The sequence below is a fragment of the Mandrillus leucophaeus genome, unplaced genomic scaffold, assembly GCF_000951045.1.
Source record: "Mandrillus leucophaeus isolate KB7577 unplaced genomic scaffold, Mleu.le_1.0 Scaffold499, whole genome shotgun sequence".
Taxonomy (NCBI): domain Eukaryota; kingdom Metazoa; phylum Chordata; class Mammalia; order Primates; family Cercopithecidae; genus Mandrillus; species Mandrillus leucophaeus.
The window spans coordinates 446,525-469,331 of NW_012105353.1; the positions used below are offsets into that span (position 1 = coordinate 446,525).

A 22,807-nucleotide genomic window follows, 5' to 3' on the forward strand; every position below is an offset into this window, starting at 1 on the left:
CAGAGGGAACAATGAAAAGAACTGAAAGGGTACCAAGAGCATAGAATACTGCTGCTTTCTCATTACAAGCCTTGAAATACTTTTTGACACTTTAGCCTTTGATAAAAATTTAAGTGAAATTTAAAAAGTAGTTGTAACTGGTGTGATCAGGCAAAAATTCACAGAAGGCATGAAATTTAACCTGAGTCTTAAAAAACAGGTACAGGATTTTTGAGAAGTAAATGTCAACATTTGGGTAAATGCACTTTTATGGGAAAATGGTGTAAACAAAAGTCAAAGGGAGGAAAAGTGAGATGTGTTGGAGATAGCTAAATCAGTTTGACTAAAAGGATGTTCATAAAGGACAGCCCGATTTCTCCTGAACGTTAAATACCGTCACTCAGACCTTCTTAGTGTATGGAGTTAATCCTGTGATGTCTCTTGAACATATCCCCTAGGTTTCTATTTGTGATAGAGCCATTCTGTTCTGGCTGGATTTTTCCGTTCTTCACACACTTAATCTCTTCTCTTGCCCTTTGTTCTTTGTCCTGCTGTCTGCCTGTCTCCCATATCTTAGATCTACTTCTTATGTATGTATGTGTGTGTGTGTGTATTTATTTATTTATTTATTTATTTATTTATTTTGGAAACAGGGTCTCACTCTGTCACTGAGGCTGAAGTGCAGTGGCTCACTGCAACCTCCGCCTCCCAGGTTCGAGCAATTCTCCTGCCTCAGCTTCCCAAGTAGCTAGGATCACAGGCACATGCCACCACACTCAGCTAATTTTTGTATTTTAGAGAATGGGGTTTTACTGTGTTGATCAGGCTGGTCTCGAACTCCTGACCTCAAGTGATCCACCTGCCTCAGCCTCCCAAAGTGCTGGGATTACAAGCATGAGCCACTCTACTTGGCCCTACTTCTTTTCCATCTTCTGCCATTTTAATGCTGTTATCCTTTCTTCTGGCTCTCTAAAGTTTCAACCCTTTCCTGTCTTTATTTAACTGAAGTAAAAACTTTTACTTCACACAAAGCTGCCTTAAAACTTGCATTTGAGCATCCAAAATGATCCTTAACCGCCATGTTAACAGCACACCATTGCACACCTATTACAGTCATCATGGTTCAACCACAGAGAAGCCCCAGCAGAGTAGACAGTAGGCAGTGAATTACTCACTCAACACAAGAAAATACAATAGAGTGCTCATTGGCAGGGAAAATTTGTACCATGGTATATTAATAACACTTATTGACTGATTGTGTATTGTCTGCCATTCTAACTCTCATTGGTTGAGAGTGTATTTGAACACTCAGAGCTTGAGGGAAAATACCCTAGTAGATTTAAGTATATGCCACTTAGGAAAATATTTCTGAGATAAATAGCAGTATAATTAGCACTGCTTGGTGGAATTAAATAGAGTGTGTATACACCAGGAAAATTTCCAAGCACAAGCAAAGGTTTCCTTTTGCTACATTTTTGGCTCTCTTTCAGGTCTATTTTTTCACTTCCTAGTGTCCTGTTCCTCCACCCCTAAGAGCTTTAAAAAAAAAAAAAAAAAAAAAACCCTCCCTTTTTTATCATGGCTTGCCTGCCTCGTATGATGCCTCTGACCCAAAATTGCTTCTCTTCTGTTCTGGTGTATTCATCACAATACCCATTCCTTCAGTTTCAGTGATCTCATCCATATTTTGTAAGAAAGCAAAGTGACTTAATTATGTTCAAGTATGAATGGTTGGTTGGTTGAGTCAACCTGAAATACTGGCATATGGAAAGTTGTAACCCCTTTACCTAAATGAGTATTTTAATTTAACTATTTTAGACAAGCATGACTAAGTAAAAAGAACTTAAGGCTAAGCAAGAAAAAGAAATGTGTGGACAGGGAGAGAAGCAATACCACCTAGGGCATTTTGTGACTTAACTGCAAAATTCAGACCTGGGGCTATGATGCTGCTGCCTCTCACCCTCTCTTCATGCCCACAGGAGATTCTGTGAGTGAAACATAGCATGCTTTCCATTTAGACAGGACTTTGAAAGTGCTCTAGGAAATCCTGCTGAGTGCTCTAGGAAGTCACTACCATTTGTTTCAAGTTGATCATCTTCATGAAACTTGTTTCCCATCTCTGGTTTAAAACCGTAAGCTCTTACCACTTTATAACACTGTCTGTTGATGGATGTGTGCTTAAAAAAATTAACTGTCCTGCACTTAGATGGAAATCCTTATAAATTAAATCTTTTAGTGTCTGAGAAAAGGAATGATCCACACACAAAAGTGTATCCAATGGAATCAATTAAGAACATGTTAATTTTAAGTTTTTATCATATGGGTCAATTTTTTTTTTCAACAGGGTTCACTCATCATGGGGTCATGAGGATGGTTAATAATTGGGTTTAATCATGGTTGGGGTTTTGCCAGACAGGTGTTATGTATGGTGTAGAAAAGTTTTCAGGAGCTCTGCCACGGTCCCCATAGTCAACCCTCTTCCTTTAGGGTCTGATGAAAAGGTTTAGCACCTCCTGTTTTTTAACCTAAGTCAGCCACCAACCATTCATGTGCACTCTCCTTCCCCACACCAAATTACCTGGTTATGCTTCCACCAACATCATGACCATTTCCACATCCAAACTATAAGAACTTGGGCAGCAGATTATTTAACTTCTCTTTAAGCCTTAGTCTGTTCATCCAGTGTGGATAATAGTTCCCACCTCATTATCAGCTGAGATAATTTCATGTAAAGCACAGTGCCTAGAATATAGTAGTATCTTAAACGTTATTGTTATACTTGAAAGAAAACTTTATTAATAAATAAGAGAACTCAGAACAACTAAGGACTCAGTGAAGGAAACTAGAAAAAAAGAACTACAAAGTAAACCTATAAAAAGCAAGAGGAAGGAATTAAAAATAATTTCAAAAATCAGCGAATTAGAAAACAAGGGAAAACACACAAAAGCAAATCCACAACATTAGGAAAGCAAAACAGGATATAAGCACAGATAGGAAGGAGATTAAAACATCATAACAACCCAAATATTTACAGATAAAATGATATAATGTCTGAGATTTGCTTCAAAATAATTAACTACAGGAGTTGGGGAAGTGAGCATATGAAACAAGATTGGCTATGAGTTGAAAATTATTAAACTTAGGTGATGAGCACATGAAGGCTATACTATTCTGTCTGCTTTTGCATCTGGTTGAAATTTTCCTTAGGTTTAATTTCAAAAACTTAATGGAATACTAACTGTAACAGTATACTAATATGAAAGTTGGTGAAATGTATGGTGTTTTAGGAACATCTAAATTTGGGAAGGGAGAGAGAAGCAGTATACCAGTAGCCTTGGGAGAAGTTGAAATCATAAAAAATTAGCACTACCACACTTTCTGTCCCCGGTTATAGTGCCAAGCTCAGTGATTTCTTAAGAGAAAAATCTTCGAAACTTTCAAGAAATAGATCACTCTGTGGTCTTTAAGTTGTCCCAAAACATAGGAAAAAATCTGCCTTGCCTTCTAGTTTGTTTTATAGAATTAGCATAGCCCCAAAAATGAGATAGCGTAGAAAAGGAAACCATGTGCCAATTTAATTCATGAATATAAATGCAAAAATCCTAAATATTTACAAATTAAGTATAGAATTATATTAAAACAATGGATTTTTTCCTGGAAATACAAGCATAGGTCAATATTAAGAAATTTATTTGTCTAAGTTATCAGTAAATCAAAGGAGGAAAAATTAAGTGACAGTATTAATAGGTAAAAAGACATTACACAAAACTTAACACTCATTCCTCTTTTAGTAAAGACTTTATGTATCTAAGACCAAATATTCACATTATGTCTGGATGAATTAGTGAGTATATCTCCAAGTCAGGATCAAGGTAGCATTTACTACTGCTTACTTTAAGCTCTGTAGACTATGGGAAGTTTGGAGTTTGTTCTGTGATGGGAAGCCATTGAAGAATTTGAGGTAGGGGCATAAATTAGTCTGATTTCTGTTTTAAGATGATTCTGGCTGCTGTGAAGATAAAGGATTGCACAGGGAAAATTTAGAAGCAGAGAAACCAGTTTTATGGCAATAGATGATAGTTTGTACTGGGAATGGCAGAGGAAATAGAAATAGACAGATTTGAGGTTTATTTTTGAGATAAAATTAGAATTTGTTGAGGGATTAAATATGAAAGGAAGGAAATTAGATAAGAAAGAAAAGGCCAAAAAGGACTCATAGGTTTTTGAGAAAGGTAATAATGTCATTGCCTAAAATGAGGAAGATTCGTTTCCCATTACACTTGCAATAAAATACAAACCCAAATTTCTTGGGTCTAAGGCCTCACTTAATATGGCCCTAAGCTACCTCTTCATTTCCTTACCCTTTCCTTGATGTTCATCGCATTCTAGCCACTGTGGCCTTTCCTTCGTGTCTTGAATTCATTAAGCTCATTCCTATCTCTGTGCTTTGGCATTTGCTGTTCATTCTGTTTGAGGACTCTACCCCATGAGTCAGCAAACTTTGTGTATAACGGGCCAGATAGTAAATAAATATCTTAAACTTTGTAGGCCATATGATCTCTCTTGCAAATACTCAACTCAGCGGTAGCCATTGTAGGGCAAACACAGTTGAAGATAATATTTAAACAGAGATGGACATGGGCAGATTTGGCCCTTAGGCTGGCCAGGCCTGGCTATAGTTTGCCCCTGCCCAAGGTCTTGATGTGGTTCCCTCCTTATTATTCAGGTTCTTCCTGGAGGACAACGTGCCAAATAAGTTAGGATCAAAAACCTTAATGCCGCATACTCTTGAATATACAGTTCTACTTCTAGAAATTATTTCTAAATGTGAATGTGTACAAATGATGGGACAGCACCATGGTGTAGATCAAAGACCCAACAACAGGAGATTTGTATAATCGAATTTTCAACAGTTATTAATAATGCATTGAGGAATAGAGAACAGGGGTCAGCAAACTACACTCATGGGCCTGTCACCTGTTTCTGTAAAAGATGTTTTATTGGAACACAGCCTTACCCATTCGTTTTCTCACTGCACTGACAGAGTTGACAGAAACCGTATGTCCTGCAAAGCTGAAAATATTTACTATCTGTCCCTTTACGGAAAAAGTGATACTATGTGTAGTATGGTTCATGTATGTGCATAGAAAAGACTGAAAAGAAAATCACCAAAATAGTGATTTTTTAAATTTTTTCCCTTTTTGTTTATTATCTAAGTTCTCAATAATGGGCATCCATTATTTTTATAATAGTTACTTTTTAAATAATAAGGTAAATGATTAAATCAATAAAATGTTTAAAACAAAAATTTAGTAAGATAAATTTTAAGAAATTTTAAAGTTAGAGATGGAAAAAAAGAACAGTATCTAGTTTCATGTGCACAACCACACAAGTAGCATCCATTTCAGATTTCAGCATATGATACTTATTAAGGAAGCCATTTATTTGAGGTCTTATGTGTGATATTTGGTATTAATCTCAAGATTAATCTGAGCAATGGGATGTGCTTAAACAGTAATAAATACCATAAGAGATGTACTAAAGGACTTTAAGAGCTCACATTCTGGTTAGGAGATAGATAACACCTGAATAAAGCAGTTGCTCACTGATGAATTGTAATGTGATTATAAGGAATTCCAATCACATCAGCTAGTCTTTTAACTTTGTTTTCGGTGCCTTTTGATATAAAGACCTTTTAAACTTTTATAATCAAATCTGTATTAATACTTTCCCTTATGCTATCTGCATTCTCCAAACAGGTAGCCATATATCCTAACATCTCCCTCTGATGTACAGTGCCACATTCTTTTCTGTCACTCTATTTGTGTTTTATAGCAGTACCACACTGTTTTAATTAAGGTATCATTTCAACTTGGAGACTTATTTCAGATTTTGGTGTCTGAAATATTGCTTCATTTCTTAGTGCTAATTATTAAAAAGCATAACACACAGCAAAATGTGAATTATTAACCTGAGCACTAGTAGTAATTAAAGCCAATTTTCACTAATCCTTTATGTTTAAAAAAAGGTATTTGGTTGCTCGTGTTTAAAAATATTACTTGAATAAAGTCAGTGACTGCTACTTACAGAGATATCCTACTTCATTAGTTGTGCAGTAAACATGATGCTTTTTCCTGACATAGTCTCAAGAGCCACCTCATGTTCAGACTGCCATTCTGTGTTAGGTGGTTGTCCTTGCCTTGCTGCCCTTTTGGAGTGTTGTAAGGAGTCTTAAGTAATTCCTTTTGGGAGATGGGAGAGTTTCTAAGTGCCTGCCTTGCTGAAAAACTGAAGCATGCGTTTTTAAACAAGAGGAGTGCACAATTTTCCAGGCAGAATTCAAAGTTCTATCTTAGATATTTATTTGGGTCCCTGTTGCTGCTAATGTATTTGGTTATATAAGATAATTTTTTAAATTGAGCAAGGTTTTTTTTTTTTTAGTTACTCTTCAACTTCCATTAGGTCATTTATAGAACATTTTCATAAAAATTTGATAGAGGAGGAAGAGTCCTGGCTTTTCATGTAGGATCTGTAGCACATAATGGGCTCTCTAATGTTTGCTCAGTAAGTGGGTACTAAACTGAACTCCCATTATAGATAGCTCTATCATCAAATATGGGCCTACCTTGACCACAGTTTCTTCATCCAGAAAGTGAGCCGATTATTCTTGGTACTTTCTAGAGCGTCTTCAGGTTTTGAAAATTCCATGATTTTATTAAATTCTTACAGGCTGTGTAGATTAACCCTTGAGGTTTTTGTTGGTTCCACATAGATTAAATGTTCATTAAGTAGAGCTTTATCCCACAACTCTTGAAGCTGCTGTTCTTTGGTTGTTTTAAATGCCACTATTACAGTGATTATGTTCTGAATGTTGGCATACTTGTCATTTTCCAAAGCAAAAATACCTTAGAAAAATTTCTATAAGGTATTACAGTATGAAATGAAATGGAGTGAGGGATTATATGGTAGCTTGACCCCTCCTTCTTTTCCAAGATGGCTTCTTAAGTGTTCCATTTTGCTAATAACCCAAGGATTGGACTTCTTTTTTTTTTTTAACTTGTATTTTATCAACTAGGAATATGAGTTTTAACTATGGGCCTTTAAGTCTTGAATCTGGTTGATAATTAATGCTTATGACTAACATAAATTCAAAAGTAATTTACTTTCATTTAAGACAGGTCGCATTTGTCCTTACATCACAATTTTAAAAGTTTCTTGCCTGTGGTCTTCATTTTCTACCTGTAGTTATGAAACTCTTCCTCACTGACAGGGAACACCCATGACATGCCTGTGTATAACCTTAAAATTGTCTTGAGACCACGGCTTGAGTGTGTGTGTAAACACACTGCAAAGGGTCAAATTCCACTTGTGCATCAGTTTAGCAACTTTTAGTAGTGGCAACTAGTTTCAGTTGTTTTAAAGGGTCATATAGTTAAGAAATTCTGGCATTTCTTAGGATTCTAAAATAACGTTTGTTTCACTGGTTGTGAAAATTGTCCGGATTGCTGGGAACTAGGAGAAAAGAACATTTCAACAGGATTTGGCTATCAGCAAATCTGTTTTGGTTTCCTGTTCTGGCCTCCCTACCTATCCAGCTACATTAGTGCCCCTGTCGGCAGGTTTCTTCTTTCTTTTACCACAGGAAAATTGTCCGGCCTCTTTTTCTAGCATTTTCAGGACCCGCCTGACAGGAAATTTTCTAATTGCCGGAACAGCTGGTAGGAGAAAACTTTGCAGGGGCTTGGCCTTCCCTTTCTAACTTAAGTTTTACCGTCAGAAATTCTTTTATCACCATCATGGTTTCATAGCCATGTTTAAATTTTTGTCTTTTCGTGTTCGCTCTATACAGGTAAGCTCTGTTCACCTTCTTTTAAAGAATAAAATGTTTTAGTTGGAGCTAACTATAATTATAGTAATTATTTTATATGTTCTTTAAAGCAGCTTTTCAAAATTCAAAACCAGTTTTGATAGAACGTTTAAAGGATAATATCTCTGTTTACTAAAAGTAAGCCAGTTATGTATATTATACATTTCAACTCTGTATATTTTGTCAACTTACTTTCATATTGGGTTTTTTTTGTTTGTTTGTTTGTTTGTTTTTTTAGTGCTAGAGTAATTTTTATCTTGCTAGTGTTTGTAATTTTTTATAGTAAAACAAATGACTGTAATTCTCAAAATTAAACCAGGCATAAACAGAATTGCAAATTTGCTAATATTTAGGAGATTACTATAATGAAAACAACTTTAGTGGGTAGGAGAGTATGTTATTTTAAGGAGTCAATAACTTAAAATCACATTTTGGTGGAAATTGGTTCCTGTAAAAACATGGAAGTTTTTAAGCAACTCCATATTTAAATAACTTTAAGCAAGTAATTTTATCTGATTTAGAGTAGGAACAATTTTCAAAGAATTATTCTGTTAAAATGGGCTTAGTGGATGTTAATTTGCAATATATTTAATCTATAATCCTACCAAAATCAACTTGATATTTTGCCATGAGAATTGTACTATCCAGCAGCTCTTTAAAGAGAATTAAATTTGCTGATCGGGATTCCAGATTGGGAGAAAACTCTGCTCTTTGTGGCAGTGATTAGAAATGTTAATCTGGAGAACCAGCTTGCTGTTTTCTCAAACATAGATAAAAGGAGCTGACTTATAAGAACTTAAAGCTCTCTTAAAGAATTTGGTTAAATGAAAAATGTTGAATTTATTTATCATTCCATAGCAAATGAAGTGAATCGAATTCAGTCAGATTGTAATCTAGAATATTTTAATACATAGTTTCACACCATGGCTTGAATAACCAGCCTAATTTTGTGTCACAACAAAATAATTTTTATGTATCTTGATCATCTACAAAGAGGTTAACATATCTTTTTAAAATAAAACTACATATTATAGAACTATAGGTATCTATATAAAGGGTGATAGTTTAATTTAGAATGACATTTAAGGGACAAATAAAGTATGCATTTTTCATTTGTAAGCTCTTTTTTATGGTACAACAAAAAATGGTTACACATCCATAGTTAGAAAATACTTACTGATTTTTACCAAGAAACATTTAAATATTTTACTTCAAGCTTCAATAATATTTTCTGGCATTCAAAACAATTTAGAAAATACAAATGCCTCAAGAACACACTTCCTGACTCAAGGGAGGGGAGGAAAAAGGAAATTATGTATACAAGGCAGGGCATAATGCCAAACGTTGAATCATTCTTTGAAATCAGTTAATATCTCTCAGTTTGTTTTCTTAGTTAGCATGTTACAATATTAGGTTTTCGATAATTCAAATAGCATTAATTTCAGTTTCTTTAATCCTTTTTACATTTTAAGATCAAAATGATATTTTTCTCTTACAACTTGAAAAGGAAACATTAGATTATTTTTTTTCCCACTAAAGAGTGGACCTTAAAGACCATTGAGGTGTAAACCTAAGGACCTTTTGTTGGTCCTGGGAAACAAACTGGGTGGCTTTCTGTATGACTGAGGGATACCAAAAGATCTACCTGCCCATAAATTTTCTCCTCATTTTTCCATGATGTCCAAAATGACACTCTTTACAGAATTTCTAAAATTATATGTTTCAACTGAACTGACTTAGTTTTATCCATCGGGGTCATATCTCAACAAATATTTATCTAATAATAAATCTTTGAGATCCAGGTAAATTGTCTTAGTATCTCTAACACCTAGTACAATACGTGGCCCATAATTTGAATGGCCTTCCAACGAAAAGGAATGGTCCTAACAGAATATGTCATAGATCAGAAACATTTTCACTGGGACCAGGCATTCAGGAAAAAGCAAAAGCAGGAGAGCCACCTGAGTTTTAGTTCTCTCTCTGACCTCACTCTTCTCTACGTCTCTTTCATACTCTCTGATTTAAACTCTAGTGTCCAGGTGTGCTCCCACTCTGGCCTTTGTACTGGCTCATCCCTCTCCTAGGAATGCTTTTCCCCCAGGTGCTTGACTTTCTCACCTTCCTCAGGTCTTTCTCAAATAGCATCTTCTTAATAAAGCCTGCCCTGACTACTTTATTGAAAATTACAATCCCCCCTTTCCATGTCTGCTATTCTCATCCCTTTACTCAACTCAGTATCTTTTCTTCGTAGTATTTATCATGTTCTAACCTTTATTTACTTATTATTATTATTATTATTATTATCATCATTATTATTATTATTAGGTCTGTTGTCAAAAAGGCAAAGTTTTTGGTCCGTTTGACTTACTGTATGTCCCAGCTCCTAGAAGAGTACCTAGCATGTATCGGGTGCTCAAAAATAAATATTTAAATGGATGGAAGAATGAATTAGTGAATTCCCGTACATAGCTTAAGGGTATTGAACACCTAGGCTGAGGGAGGTGGCAAATGTCTGAAAGGGGTGGAAATGTAGGAAGAATGAAACAGGGCGTGATGTAGATCTGCTGCCATCCTCAAAATTTTGCCTACAGTCAGACTTTTGCTTATCAAATCAACATAGTCTATGTAAAAATAATAACATGGAATTTATTATTACTGTTTTTAAATGCACAAAGTTAATTTTTTGTGGTAGTGAATGGACAGATACCCATTTATCATTTAAAAAACAGTTGTGCCAGAGAATGTAAAAATATGTGAGCCTCACAGAATAATTAGAGTGTATATAATTTATGTCTCTGTTCCAGTTTATTAACATAATTTTTTCCATAAAACTATTAATATAGCTGCTTTACCATGTATAGGCAAAAACACAGTTTTATAAAATGTCAAGTCAAACTATAATTTTATGTTTTCATGTGACAGATTTATTTCAGTAACAGGTGATTTAGTGACATAAGATACGTTTGTCACATGCACATGTCAGTCTGTTCTTGGCTTATCACTGCCCTTGGAAATCTGATATTCCTTTCTGCATCCATCTCATTAGATTCCAAGTATGAGCTAGAAAAGTACATTGTTGCTTTCCTACCTGTTGTCCAAGATTGCCCAAGCATTAGTATTATGTCCTGGTTGAACCTTAGATTCATTTCTAAAATAGTCATGGTCCTATGACCTGGTGCCATTAAGTACGATCTGGGCATCGAGATCTCAACCCAGGATATTTTGCCTATTATACTACTGTAATTTTGCATATATGTAAAGTAGATAGAAAATAGTTTGCTGGTGTGATTAGTGAAAATTTAGGTCTTATGAAATTTAAACTTGGAACAGAAAAGCGTGTTCAGGATAAAACAGTGGCAGGTTTTTGAAACTTGAACCAATGTCAAACTTGCCACAGGAATTATCTTTTCTCTCCATCCTCAAGAGTATTTTCCGTACTCTCTGAGCCCTGATTTAGAAAAACATTTTATAAATCCCTGTTTGTATCCCTAAAGAGGTTTGAAATGATCGCATCTGTTTTGGGGGGAAGAGAGTAGGGAGTGGAGGAAGATGCTTTTTAAAACACACACACACATACACACACACAAAGAAAAGAAACACTTGAAAATTTACTTTAAGATTTGCCAGAATAAAAAATTTAGTATGAAAGTGGGAAAATAAAGTCAAGAAAGTCTCTTAGAAAATAGAGACAGTACTGGACATGATGGCTCATTCCTGTAACCCCAGCACTTTGGGAGGCCAAGTCAGGCGGATTGTTTGAACTCAGGAGTTTCAGACCAGCCTGGGCAACGTGGTGAGACCCTGTCTCTGCAAACAAATGAAAAAATTAGCCAGCTGTTGTGGCACATGCCTGTAGTTCCAGCTACTGGGGAGGCTGAGGTGGGAGGATTGCTGGAGCCCAGGAGGTTGAGGCTACAGTGAGCTGAGACTGCACCATTGCACTCCAGCCTGGGTGACAGAGCCAGACCCTGTCTCAAAAAAAAAAAAAGTGGAAACAGAAAATAAGAGAAAAAAAATGACATAAAGGATTCCATTTCAGATATACAGTATTCAATTAGTAGAAGAGTCACAAAAAGAGAAGCCCTGAAAAATGAGTGGAAGGAAATTATCAAAGAAATGTTAGAATTCCCCACAAAGTTAAAGAATTCAGGTCTTTAGATTATAAAGGTTCACCAAGCATCTAGCATTCTGAAGGAAAGAAGACCCTGTTTATCTCACTATGTTTATCTCACTATTGGGGAACTTCAGAAACACAAGGACAGAGAAAATCTTTAAAACTTCCAGAAAGAAAAACCAGACCTACCAAAAAGTGTGACTAGACTAGCATCATCCATCTCATCAGCAGAACTGGATGCTAGAAGGCAGTGGATCTATGGTGTCAAAGTTCTGAGGCAAGATTATTTTTCTTCTGGAATTTGGTACTAAGCCAAACTATACAAATGGGAAGACAAAATAACAACATTTACAGATGTGTGAGGTTCAGAAAGTTTTCTTCCAGGACACCTTTCTTTGGAAGTTACAAGGGGGTAATCTAAGAAAGAGACATAGGAAACTGAAAACAGTGAAGTAACCATTTTAACATGTAATGAAGTTTTTATTTTTAATTTTTTTTAAGTCCCCTTAGATTGGCCTGGGAGTTGTTGTTATGGGCCCATATAAGAGGAAATTTAATATATTTCTTAGCCTTCATTTGAACCATATATTGTCATGATAATATGGATGCTGTTGTCTATAGGCTTTCAACTTTAGAATTAGGCTATAGAGAGAACATGAAGGATTTGGTTGTGGTTGCAGGAGGAAATGTTAATTTTCTTAAAATTAATAGCCTTAATATTAATAAAATTATATACAGCTAGCAGCAAATGGGAAGAAGTTTAAGAGGAAGAATATATGGGCACTATTAGCCTCCTTTTTCAAAGGGAAGAGTTAGGATTCTGTCCAAAGCAGAGAAAAGATGAGAAGTTTATGTAAAGGTAATATAATTACCAAACAATAGAGAGGAAGATGATGAAGTGAAGGGGCATAATATAAGTAAGTCCCTCACCTTAAGTTAGTAGACATTGTCTTAAGGTTAATAAATTAAGAAATTATCAAAGTAGATGCAGAACTAATTTTTTTTCAAGTCTGGGCATGAGGGTGAGAAGAGACTTGCTTTTCACCATAAGCTATTCTGCCACTGTTTATTACTAACGTGCATGTATTACTTTGATTTTAAAAACAAAAAGTTTAGGGAATAAGAAATAACCTGGGTTGACAAAAGGCTATGTGTAAGAGAATGTTGGGAGATAATATCACAAAAGTAGGTTGAGGCCATATTGTAGAGGACCTCGAATGCCCAGGTGAAGCAGTGCATTTAATTTGAGAAAACTTGGAGGAGTTTTTGAACAGCCTGGTCATATGACTGAAGCTGTATAATTTCAGAAAGTGAATTTGTCAAAAAGATGAATTGGAGTGGACGCAGGCAGAAAGGGATATTATGAGTAACCAATCTAGTTTCAGTTTCCTAGCTGAAAGGTAATGAAGGCTTATACCTTGATGATACCACTGGAAATAGAAAAAGAAAGAATGAAAAGTGTTCTCAACACTGTGCTTGATACACAGTATTTCGGTATGTGGTTGTTATACTGAAGGGACCAAAGAGAGACACTGCTTTTTTTTTCTTTTGAGACAGGGTCTTGCTCTGTTGCCCAGACTGGAGTGCAGTGGCACGATCATGGCTCACTGTAGCCTTGACCTCCTGGGCTCAAGCGATCCTCACATCTCAGCTCCCTGAGTAGCTGGGACTACAGGCTCGCACCAACCACCACACCTGGCTAATCTTGTAAATGTTTTGGTAGAGACAGAGTCTCACTATATTGTCCAGGCTAGACTCTACTTTTTGTTGTTGTTGTTGTTGTTGTTTTGAGACGGTGTCTTGCTCTTATTGCCCAGGAGGCTGGAGTGCAGTGGTGCGATCTCGGTTCACTGCAATCTCTGCCTCCTGGGTTCAAGCGATTCTCCTGCCTCAGCCTCCCAAGTAGCTGGGATTACAGGTGCCCACCACCACGCCCAGCTAATTTTTGTATTTTTACTAGAGACAGGGTTTCACCATGTTGGCCAGACTGGTCTCGAACTCCTGAGCTCAGGTGATCCGCCCACCTCAGCCTCCCAAAGTGCTGGGATTACAGGAGTGAGCCACTGCGCCCAGTCAGACTCTGCATTTTTTAGTAACTTATTTGACATGAGATGAAAGGAAGGGTAGTCATCAAGGATGAGAGTAGTAATTGTTTATTTTGAAGTTCATGGCCTGATTGTAGCTCACAGTATTTAAGGGTAAGGGTTGATCCTGTATGCCTGCTACAAAATGGAATGTGTTTATAATTAGGTGATTGTTCTTCCCTGCTTGTGTTGCATCTTGATTTGTGACCAACAATTTTTGTAGGATTTGCTGTGAAATATAAGGTGAAAAAATACTGTTACCTGATAAATCACATCCCATTTACCTACAAAAGAAAAATGTAAAAAATATATAACATTACAAAATAGAGTTCTTCATGACCTCAATTTAAAGGCATAAATGGCTGCTAGTTTCCAATTAGGCTCTTGAAGAGATAGTTTTTGTTTGTTTGTTTCTTCGTTTGGTTTTTAACACGAGACTGACACATGCTGGAATCCAGCCCATTAACTTGGTTAGTCTTCAGAGTATGATGTGACAGCACTTTGGGGTATAGAAAAAGAAGAGAACTTCTTTACGTGTATATAATTTTAAGGATACAGATATTGTGTATGTAGGGATTTTTGGTTTTGTGTTTTTTGTTGTTTTGGGTTTTTTTGTTTGTTCGTTTTCCTGTTAAGGATGTGCTACCAAAAAGTTCAAAGAACACTGCTGTAATCAACTGAGCTAACAGACCGGTTACGAAGACCAGGGTCATAAGCCTATAGGTTTCCTGTCATTGATCTCAGTGTGGTGTAATGGTAAGGGCCTTGTTTTCAAAGTCAGGAGACCTAGAATTGAGCCCTAAATTTACCACTTACTGGCTTGTGATCTTTAGCCTTCAGTTAATCTCTTTAAATTTCAGACCGTAGAATATTCAAACCAGTTTGTTTTTAGAGGATCTGTCAAATTTCTAGTGGTAAATGGGAGAGTACATAGAAAACTCTGAAGTGTTTGTGCTTGTTCTAAGGTTTACTCGTTTATATTATACCAGTCCTCTCTAACATTAATGTGTGGTCAAAGATTTGTTGTGAAGCATGAATATAAAACATGAAAAAACACCTAACACAGGGTTGATATGTAGTAGGTGCTCAATAATAGTATTTGCTGGATTTCTATCTAAATCTTAATCCCACATATACTTTGTTCTTTGAAAGGTTTTTTTAAAAAATTTGATAATTTGCTTCCTGCCTTCCCTATTGTACTAATGACTACTAACAGCTATCACTCTGAAGCCCTTGGTCTCTGGAGAAAAGAGTGTCTGAAACCCTTGTACCTTGGTCTTATTTGGAGGAAAGGTAGCGTCTTAAGAGTCAGCTAATGCTTGGTTCTACGCTAATACCTACTGCACAGGATCGTTGTGAGAATTAAAGGAGACAATGCACGGGAAACTGTGAAATAAAGAGCTATACTGATGTTAGGAAATGATTTGATTATTGTTCCCGAAGTCCCAGGAGAGTCCAGTATGCTTGAACTGCCTAAGTAGTAGGATAACCTACAAATTACAGCCTCTGTCTTGGAAATAAAGTAGGGGGTCTGGATTCCTTTTTCTCCTTTTCTGGGAGCTTTTTTCCTTTTACTACTCATTTTCAAAAGCTACCATGTTAGGATATTCTGGTATGTCCTTTTGAGAAATCTTTGTAATTCCTTATATTGCCAGCATTCTAAGGACATCTCAGAAAAGGTTAAGTGAATGCAAATGTTTGTTTGGGATAAGACAATAACAAAAACAATAGATTATTTATGTTTACATAACACATTGAGATTCTACTAACAGTACTTATGTACCTAGAAAAAAACATTATAGTCAACAAAATAGAAATGCTAGTCTTTATTTGACAGGCTTATGTTTCTGATTTTGTCAGGTTTTGTTTTGTTGTAATTTTTGACTATAACATACAGTATGTGTCTTGATTAAATAAGATAACCTAATCTGCTGATCTCACATAAGTAATTGAAATCCTGTGTATATTTCATATATTTTCTCTTTGTTCTGACACTTTTCCTCAAATATATTAAAATGTTCACTATCTTTGAAAATCCTTCTCTTAACCCAGATACCTCTCACTGTTCCATCACGCTGAATAGTCATTTTTTTCCATGTCTGATTATCCATCCAAATGTTAAATCTTTTCTCCTTTTGTGTTTTAGAGTTACTCCTTTCTCCCCTTTCAGATCCCAGATTATTCTAGAAACAGAAAGTAACAGACATTTCAAAGGGATAAAACTTCAGTGTACTTAAACAGCCACATTGAGGTTAGAAATCTCCATTTTTACCCTGGAATATTTTTCAACCCCTCTCCTCAATAAACACTTTTTTTAAATAGCATTAGTTCTGTGTAGTATAACCAAACACCAGAGCACAGCAGATTATTCCGATCTGTTATTTTCAGACTTCTTTACACCCTCTGCCCCCACCCAATAAAACTATTCTAATTATCTCCAGTAGAGAGAATGAAGACTTGGAAATATTTAGTACTAAATGTCATGTAGAGGTTAAATTGGTCTATGTAGTAGGCTGGTATAATAACTATCTCTGACACTTAACCTGAAAGTATATATGTGTGGCATATTCACTTGATGGGTTGGTAAATGGTGATTTTGTATGTTAATTTGAGGATTTCTAATTTGCTTAGAAATTAGATTGATTTCTAATTAATTTCTAGTATGATTAAATTAATATTGTTTGATTTTTAGCGGGAGAAAATAGCTCTGGCTAACCCTGTTTGCTCCGCTTATATTTATCTCAACAGGAAGAAGTCAGTATCAAAGAAATTGCAATCACACATCATGTAAAGGAAGGACATGAAAAGGCAGATCCTTCCCAGTTTGAACTTTTAAAAGTATTAGGGCAGGGATCATTTGGAAAGGTAAGTCATGAGTGTGTGCTTTTTTAAAAGTTGTCTTTTAATTTCATATGTATTTCATACACATGAGGAAACAAATATTTTGTGAAATGCTACCAGTCTTCCTACCAGCAATGTTTTCTGTTTTTTTACATTTCTCACTATCAGTAAGTGTGGGAAAGTGAATAAAGTTCAAAAGTACATCGAGAACTTATAGTAAATTGGTAGTATTTGCTTCATACTTTGTCTTCAAGACCACATGACCTCTCCAGTTGTGATTCTTGAATGGTTAAAAATCACAAGATGTTCCCTTGATACACTGGCCTCTTTTTGAGTCCTTGGGTAGGGTTGGATGGTGATCTTGCAATACAGTATAACAGCACATCTCAGCCTCCCTTCCAGTGTACTCTAGTACCAGCATGAAGTGAGTGATGCTCCCAAAGAAGTAGGGTTGGGGGCTACTGCTACAATTTTGAAGTTTTCTTGACTCCTGGCTTGTCTTTAAAATGAGTGCAAAGTTTGCATTTTGTTCAGTAACATCGTGTTTGTTTTTAACATCAAAAAATGTTTCCCAAAGCCACCAAATAAAATTCCTGCAGAAGACAGGATCTGCCTCTGTCACCCAGGCTGGAATACAGTGGCGTGATCTTGGCTCACTGCAACCTCTGCCTCCCAGGTTCAAGCAATTCTCCAGCCTCAGCCTCCTGAGTAGCTGGGACCACAGGCACACACCACCACGCCCAGCTAATTTTTGTGTTTTTTTATAGAGATGGGGTTTCGCCATGTTGCCCAGGCTGGTCTCGAGCTCCTGAGCTCAAAGCGATCCACTTGCCTCGGCCTCCCAAAATGCTGGGATTACGGGTGTGAGCAACCACGCCCAGTGGAAAATGCAACATCTTTATCAGTGTTTTTCATGTCCTGCTTGTCTCCCACCACATACATACACACTGCACACCTCAGGGGCACTTCTGTACTCCATTTTGAGAAGTACAGCATTATAATTACTGCTACTTGATCTGTTTAGACCAGGGGTCCCCAACCCCCGGGCGAGCATTGCTGTTTGAGCATCACCTCCTGTCAGATCAGTGGCAGTATTCGATTCTCATAGGAGCACAAACCCTGTTGTAAACTGCACATGGGAGGGATCTAGGTTGTGTACTCCTTATGAGAATCTAATGCCTGATGAACTGAGGTGGAACAGTTTCATTCTGAAATCATCTCCCCCTCCCACTGCGCCAGTCTATGAAAAAACTGTCTTCCATGAAACCAGTCCCTGGTACTAAAAAAGGTTGGGGATCACTGGTCTAGATTGTTTCTTGGCAAAAGGAACATTTGGAGATTGCATTCAACTTTCACAATGCAATGATTCCTTACCACCTCTCTGTAAGGAAATATTTGAAGATATCATGCTTTGCAAGTTTCAGAACAGCACCACTTTAGCTCTCTTGTGTATTTTAGTGGGGGTATTTAGCAATTCTTGGCTAGCATAGGTAATTTGTTACAGTTGTTAATCTCTTTTGAACCCAAAAGGATGCTTTTAATCCAAATATAGAGTAAGTAGCCAGCAGAGCATAACGGTTGTAAGTTTGGGCTCTAGGTCAGCCAGACTTCGATTCAGTTTTTTTTCTTCTATTTATTCACTGTGTGTGTTTGAGCAAGTTACTTAACCTCTTGGATCACCATTTCCTTCCTCTAGCCAGTCATTAAATATTGAAGTTCTCCAAGGTTCGATTCTAGGCTGCCTTCTTCTCTATTACTAATACTCTACTAATTAATTTTCTCTGTGCCCACTATCTTAATTGTAACTCACATACAGCTGACATAACAGAGTTATATCTCCAATCTAGATTGCTCTTCCAAGCTCTGAATTCTTATGCACAGCTGCTTACTCTTTTTCTGTGTCTTAAAAGCACTTTAAAGTCAACGTGTCTAAGACCAAACTCATGATCTTTCCCTAAGCCTCAAACTGTTCTATTTCATTTTTCTCTCATTAAGCAATTTAGAAACTTGGGAAGCATTCTTGGTGTATATTTCTAGTCCCTACCTCCCCTATCCCACTCTGACCTGGCCAATCTTATCTGTCACCAAGTGCTGTAGATTCAGTAAAGATTTCTCAAAGCCTGCCTGCCACCCCTCCAGAATATGCTACCACCTTTCTTCCTGGTCTATTGACGGAGTCCCCTAACTGGGTCTTTCCAAATGTATTCTTGCCTTGATCCATTATTTACATGATAGCCAGCGTGAACTAATCTTTTACTCTACCCCTCATAACCTTTCAGTGGCCTCTCTTTGCTTTTATAATAAAGATGAATTCTTAAGATGGCCGAGGAGCCCCTCAGTCTGGTCTCTAGCTACCTCTCCAGCATCAGTTTTCATACTTTTCATTTCACTCTCTGTGTTCAGGTCACATTGGCTGCCTTCTTTGGTCCTTAAGCAGGACCAAGTCCTTAAGCTCCATCCTGCTAGAAAGCCTTTCCATGTTTTATTCCTTCTGCCTGAAACACTCTGCTCTACCCCTGCCTCTTCCTCAGCTGATTAGCTCCTCTTGCACCTGTGATCTCAAGGCGGCTTTCCCTGCATCCTTCCCAGGTTATGTTCCCTGGTTATACCCTCTCAGAACATTATATACCTCATCTTCATGGCACTTGCCACAATTGCAGTTTTTCATTTGTTTAGTGGCTGTCTCCCCTACTAGACTAAATGTTCCATGAGTGAAGGGTCATGCCTTGTATCAAGTCTCAGCATTGAACCAGTAGCACAGTGCCTGGCATATAATTCTGGAAAGAATTAATGAGTGTGTAATAGTTCTGACCCCATAGGAGAGTAGTAGTGAGAATTAAATGATAAAAGGCCAAGCACATAATATCTGGTATTAAATTAAATTATCACACCACTCAAAACCAAATAGATGGGTAATTTTTATACATTAGATTTTCAGGGAACACAATATTTAAGTTCTTGGAATTAGCATGTTTTTCTCCCTTTACATCTTTAAAAGTAACTTAAATATCATACTATAAATACCAAACATTCAAAATAGGTTGTCTCCTTCCTTACTCATTCTGAAAGGCCACAGTAAGCCAAGGAAACAGGGATGACCTGTCAGAGACTAGAATAGCTTCATGGGGGAGTGAGAAAAGGTCAGAAATGCTCTGGTGGAGGAAGTGATGGCAGCTGGGACCGCTGCTGCTCCTGCTGGGCTTGGCTGGTTACTGGCCAAAGGGAACAGATAAACAGCACCCTGAGCAGAAGCAGAATACTGGGTGACTGACACGGACTTTGTCCCAGTACCTCCACTGTGACACTGGGCAAATTACTTAACCCCCTAAGCCCTAGTTTGGACAGCTATAAAATAGGCATTGCCTAGCAGGTCTGCCTCCCAAAATCGACACAATGATTTGGTACAAATGGTTGTGAAAGTACTTTGCAAACTAAGAAGTGCTGGAGTGTTAAGAAGATGGATTCAAAGAACAGTTGAAAGTTTGGAATTCACCAGGAGAATTTTTCTTACAGAATGGAACCAAGAAACTTGGTTAGGGAATCTTAAGGATGATTAAATATCAAATAAATCCTAATTATCTCTACCTAATCAAACTTTATTTCCATCAAAAATATTAATCATCTCTGATTACCCTTAATACTTAAACATCATTCCAGAGCTTAGATCCACCCTGGTTAATGATGCTTTTCTCTCCCTAGGTTGGCTCCCCACTAACTGGCTGAAAGGAGCTAAAGCGTGGGGCATGGTGAAAGGGGTGGTGATTATAGGAGAGCAACACACCCTGCATCAGGGTTTCTCTGCAAGTTGTGGTGCTCTTCACTTGATTTGGGGTCATTGCCCATTGACTTGGCACAATTTCTCAAAGTGAGAAACTCTGCCTTGTCCTAGAATCAGTCGAATGAATCATTTTTTAATTTTGTGCTAATAGCCTGATGTGCTAATTCAGATGAATGAAAGCAGATCCTAAACTTAATTATTGATTGTGATTGCTTCTCTTCTTCCCACCTGTGGCAGCATAAGAACACTGCTACAAAAGAATGGATAGGGAAAAGGAGTTGAAATTCAAATCTATTTGGCATATCTATTTAAAGGTTCAATGGAAATAATCATGAACCTAATGGTCAAAATGAGTAGAAAGGATGTATTGGTAGTCTTGTATTAGCCATGATATAGAATGACCATGAATTATTTAGAACAGGCTTTATTAATTTTGCACAAATATTTGGAAAGTCAGGATGCCCAATAACATACCTGAGAATTGTGTTCTTCATGTTTAGGTGTATGCAATAATTTGACCATAAAAAGGTGGGGAGGTGGGTTCTGACTTACGTCACATTAAATATTTGTGCACAGGATTCTTCAATTTCTTTTTGTTTGTTTTTGTTTTTCGTTTTTGTTGTTGTTGTTGTTGTTTTGAGACGGAGTCTGGCTCTTGTTGCCCAGGCTGGAGTGCAATGGTGTGATCTCGGCTCACTGCAACCTCTGCCTCCCGGGTTCAAGTGATTCTCCTGCCTCAGCCTCCCAAGTAGCTGGGATTGCAGGTGCCAGCCACCATATCTGGCTAATTTTGTATTTTTAGTAGAGACGGGGTTTCATCGTGTTGGCCAGGCTGATCTCAAACTCCTGACCTCAGGTGATCAACCCTCCTGGGCCTCCCAAAGTGCTGGGATTACAGGCGTGAGCCGCCGCTCCTGGCCCAATGTAAGTGTTTTAAATTGTTGTGCTGAGCAGTGAGATTTATATACAACCTTTGTATACAGAAAAGACCCTTCATCAGTGAGTACTTGTATCAACAGGAAATTGTGGTCAAGAGGAACCCCTGTAAAACAATTTTGATGAGCTCAATAGAATTTCTGTTTTGTTAAAAGCAGAGCCATCATACCACCTGTTATACTTTAAACATTTTGGGATTTTTTCCATCTAATTCATACATATGTAGTTTAAGGATTTTTTTTTTTTTTTTTTTTTTTTTTTTTTTTTTTTTTTTTTTTTTTTTTGTCTATCTGAATGTGTTACATGCTCTTTGGGAACTGGCAAACAACAAAATGGAAAAAAATGTATTCACTTATATTGACACCCCAAGTTATAACTACTGTTTATAACTAGTATTTATAATTGATACATTTTAGGGGAAATAATCTACAGTATATCTGAATCTATATTATAATAAACTATTATAGCAGGGTCTTATTTTAACAAAGGTATAGTTTGTACCACTTTGTAATATTTATTTTCTCTTATTTAAATACAGGTTTTCTTAGTTAAAAAAATCTCAGGCTCTGATGCTAGGCAGCTTTATGCCATGAAGGTATTGAAGAAGGCCACACTGAAAGGTAAGTGTTGCTGCTATTTGTAATGTTCGTGTAGTCTAAACAAACTGAAAGGTCTCAATAGAGCTCATGGGACTCCTTGGCATGTTATTTACATTCTGAATAGGTTCCTGTTACCAGCTTTAAATTTAGATTGACTTTTAGTGAATTTTTCCTACTGGGCTAGGAATCATTTAACTAGTGAGAACCAAAGTTGCCATGTATAAAAGAAGTATTATAAATTTATATTGGGTTTTATACAAGTAGACATTTAGAAGATTAAAACTGGGTTTGATTCATCTTCAGATTTATGTAATTATTTTAATGTTTTTTAAAATGTACTGATTTACTGGATGCCAAATGCTTTTATTCTAAAGGATTTTATGACTTCTGGTCTCCAAATAAGTTTTTATTCTGAGCCTGTGATTTTGAAAACCCTAATGCAGGATTTGGTTCTCATAGGTAAAAAGTAGTTAGGAAGAGGCCGGGCACGGTGGCTCAAGCCTGTAATTCCAGCACTTTGGGAGGCCGAGGCAGGCGGATCACCTGAGGTCAGGAGTTTGACCATCCTGCCGAACACGGTGAAACCCCATCTCTACTAAAAATACAAAA

At 36.9% G+C, this 22,807-nt stretch overlaps 1 protein-coding gene across 4 annotated transcripts in view; it reads left to right on the forward strand.

Moving 5' to 3' along the window:
- The window catches only part of RPS6KA3 (ribosomal protein S6 kinase, 90kDa, polypeptide 3), a 114,232-nt gene that overhangs the window by 39,122 nt on the left and 52,303 nt on the right, over positions 1–22,807 (forward strand). For 2 of the 4 annotated variants that reach the window (XM_011995781.1, XM_011995782.1), the window contains 2 exons: positions 16,793–16,909; positions 22,138–22,219. In XM_011995781.1, coding sequence (XP_011851171.1) covers positions 16,793–16,909; positions 22,138–22,219 — 199 coding nt within the window. Of the gene's footprint in view, positions 1–7,249; positions 7,829–13,482; positions 13,495–16,792; positions 16,910–22,137; positions 22,220–22,807 lie in introns of those variants that run through there. The other 2 variants (XM_011995783.1, XM_011995784.1) reach the window with 2 other exon arrangements.